The following is a 3184-nucleotide window of genomic DNA, read 5'->3' on the forward strand; positions in this document are numbered from 1 at the left end:
GACGACCACCAATAATTTGCCTACCATCTTTGATTTGTAGTAGCCTTACTTGACTTCTTTCCTCTCCTATATGTGTGTATATATATGTGTAATTGTGTGTGACAGTGTGTGGTGAGTTGCAGCAGATTGTGTGAGTTGTGGTGCTCTGTTGTGTGCAGCAGAGAGCTGTGTGTGCGTGCGTGCAGAGAGCTGTGTTGCAGAGAGGTGTGGTGAGCTGTGTGTGAAACAGAGTGAATCCTTGTAGTAAGAGTGAGAGAGGAGTTGAGGACAGTAGCCTTCTCCTTCTCCTTGTATATTTTTCCCGACGATTATAGTGGATTTTGTACTCTCCCGTGGACATAGGTCACAGTGGACTGAACCATGTAAATCTAGTCTCGTATTTGTGTTCCGTAATTTTGCTTGTGTGATTGTTAGTCATGGATCACTTCTCAACAAGTTCAAGCTCAAGTTTAGTTCTTCTTTTGATCTAATCTTCTTCCTTGCAGCTGAGATGTGACAGAAAATGGATTTTTTTTTTCTTTCCCCAAAAAGCCTTTTCTCGGAAAAGTAGCTTCTTCTTTTCCTTCGCTACCAATCCGAAGCATCATGCATTTCTAATCTTGAGCAGATCTCTTTAATATACTGTTGAAAAATTTCTTTTTTGATTTCTGAATAAAAAAAAAAAAAAATCTGGAGTAAAAGTCTTGCTTGGGAAATTGAAAACTGTGTCTTAGCTTTCTAATTGATTGTAAATTTTCAGATATTGGAGTGATGAATGGAGCGGCTATATATATAAAAGAGGACCTTAAAATAAGCGACGTTCAGATCGAAGTAATTTCCGGCATCATCAACCTGTACCCTCTCATCGGCTCAGCCGCCGCCGGCCGCACCTCCGACTGGATCGACCGCCGCTACACCACTTTCTTAGCCGGCGGCATCTCCGTTACGCTCTCATGATAGCTCCCGTTTACACTGCCGAGGTCGCTCCGGCCTCTTCCCGCGGATTCCTCACTTCATTTCCTGAGGTAGGCGGCTATTCATTGGTGGCTTTGAAAAAATACTCTTAAAAACAGAGTACAAAAACAGAGTGCATTTGTTACAACCAGTAATTAAAACACTTTCAGCTCCATGATAATAACATGCTTTTCTAAAATGTATTTGAATTTGAAACCGTAGCATGAATCGATTATGAAGCAATGAAGCAATCAATTCTACAATCTTATGATTTTCACCTGTAAATATTGAATTAATAAATGAAGGGCAAGGGGCTAACATGAAGAAATTATGTTTTTGTTGAATGCAGGTGTTCATCAATACAGGGGTACTATTGGGTGATTCCTTGTATTCAGATACAAATAATGATTGAATTTTCTCTTGAGTTCAATCAAATTCAGAGATTTTGGTGTTCGATTGTCGTTGAACAATTGAAGTGCCTGGACATACTTATTAATTTTTGTTTTCGATGCCTTTCTAATGCTAGCTTGAGATAGTTTTTCCTTTGTGAATTTCTGTAACTGGTCTGATTTTCTTTTCTATTTCCCCCCCTGTTAATCAATATCATGGCATGAGTTTCGAATTATCTTTATTGAAGACTCTGGCTGTGAAATTAACTTCAGATGAGTTTTTCAGGGAAGAAACTGAGTCCGGCGATGGTGAGACAAGGGGCTCATTCAGATACGTGCAGTGACGAGAGCGAGAAGATGTGGAGATGGGATGGATGTTCTTTTCTGCCTGATCCAACCTCTCGGCCACCATCAACAACGACGACGACTTCGCCACCCGTAGCAGCGGAACCGTGGCCAAGGGGAGAGGACAAACACGTTGCGGGGGAGAGTATGCGTCCATGCAAATCTCGCCATAGCCATTCCATGAGATTTGGTACCACGTGTCAGTCAGCAAATACCGTTTGTCATTTAAATCTTGTTAGACAAAGCAGCAAAATTACGTGAACAATTGAGAAGTTTTTTTTTTTCCAAACGTAGTATTATTTAATATATTATTATTAAATAATAATAAAATAGGAAAAAATTCCATGCACACGTGGTCTACGACTTTTTATTTTTTCTAATGATGCAAAAATTTATGTGATTCGGTTATGCCTACTTTACGGACAGATGGAATAAAAAATTTCACTATTTTGGAAAGAATTATAAGATAATTTGGAATCAATTCTTATAGAAAATATCTCCAGCCTTGTATAAGATATCTCTCTTTTATTTATCTCTCATCTTCTTTTTATATACCCTATTTACTTTAAATATGTAAGTGTATACAAGCATGCAATGTGTGTATACAAATGTGAGGGGGTAGGGCTCCCTTTTATATGACAATATGGATAACAAGACATTTATTTGAGTGGAAAAATTGAAGTGGTGGAAGATGAGGTGATATTCATATTTTTCATAACACTCCCCCTTAGATGTCACCCATATATTAACTTCTTCTGTTAAAATCTTTAAAATATCTCATTTTGATGAAATGAACTAATTTCTTGAATGTGTAGGTAAAGTTTTGGTGAACAAATCTGATAGATTATCACTTGATCAGATCTGCTGAACATCTACATCACCATATTTTTAGAGTTTATGTGTATAGAAGAATTTTAAAGAGATATATTTTGTTTAGTCACCCTTTATGTATTTTCCTCTTAATTGAGTTATACATGTAGCGTTGTTTTCATATAAAACTATTGGAATATCCTTCATTGATTGAATATCACAATTTGTTTGGGTATGAGAAATTATTGATTTAAATCACACGCATTCTCCACTAGTTTCATGGATAGTTAGTATTTTAGAATGATTGGAGGATGATGCTGTAATCATCTGTTTTACTGATTTCCAAGATATAACAGTTTTTTCTGTAAAGAAATACATATTCAGTTTGAGATTTAGTATTGTGAGGATCAGATAGATATTCAGTATTTGCATATCCTACTAGTTGAGATTTGGAATCAAATGAGTAGAATAGACTCAAATTAGATGTACATCTCAAATAGCATATAATGTGCTTAATTCCATTCCAGTTTCATCGAGTAGGAGCAGAGTTATATCTTATTAGTAGATTTACAAAAAATGCAGTGTCGAGTCTTGTACAATTGACCAGATACATTATGTTGACTTTTTGAATCTGATCCCTATTTTGATGTTGACAAAGCATAAGGATCTTATGTGTGTTTAAGTGTTTGAGCAGGTTTATATCTTAA

The 3184-nt window shown here is 36.4% G+C and overlaps 1 protein-coding gene across 1 annotated transcript; it reads left to right on the top strand.

Moving 5' to 3' along the window:
* The first annotated feature begins 804 nt into the window (after nucleotides 1–804).
* On the top strand, nucleotides 805–2148 carry LOC131151266 (uncharacterized). Its single transcript, XM_058102520.1, has 3 exons — nucleotides 805–1004; nucleotides 1283–1310; nucleotides 1609–2148. Exons 1-3 carry the CDS (start codon nucleotides 933–935, stop codon nucleotides 1926–1928), a joined length of 420 nt encoding a protein of 139 aa, XP_057958503.1. The 5' UTR covers nucleotides 805–932; the 3' UTR covers nucleotides 1929–2148.
* Nucleotides 2149–3184: the final 1036 nt, after the last annotated feature.

The sequence above is a fragment of the Malania oleifera genome, chromosome 3 (genome assembly GCF_029873635.1).
Source record: "Malania oleifera isolate guangnan ecotype guangnan chromosome 3, ASM2987363v1, whole genome shotgun sequence".
In the NCBI taxonomy this organism is placed as follows: Eukaryota; Viridiplantae; Streptophyta; class Magnoliopsida; order Santalales; family Ximeniaceae; genus Malania; species Malania oleifera.

What these genes read in the sequence shown, in the direction of transcription:
- LOC131151266 (XM_058102520.1), top strand. Translation starts at nt 933, where the DNA reads ATGATAGCTCCCGTTTACACTGCCGAGGTCGCTCCGGCCTCTTCCCGC. An exon ending in TCCTCACTTCATTTCCTGAG is followed by an intron (nt 1,005 to 1,282) that starts GTAGGCGGCTAT and finishes TGTTGAATGCAG; the next exon opens with GTGTTCATCAATACAGGGGT. An exon ending in CAATACAGGGGTACTATTGG is followed by an intron (nt 1,311 to 1,608) that starts GTGATTCCTTGT and finishes TGAGTTTTTCAG; the next exon opens with GGAAGAAACTGAGTCCGGCG.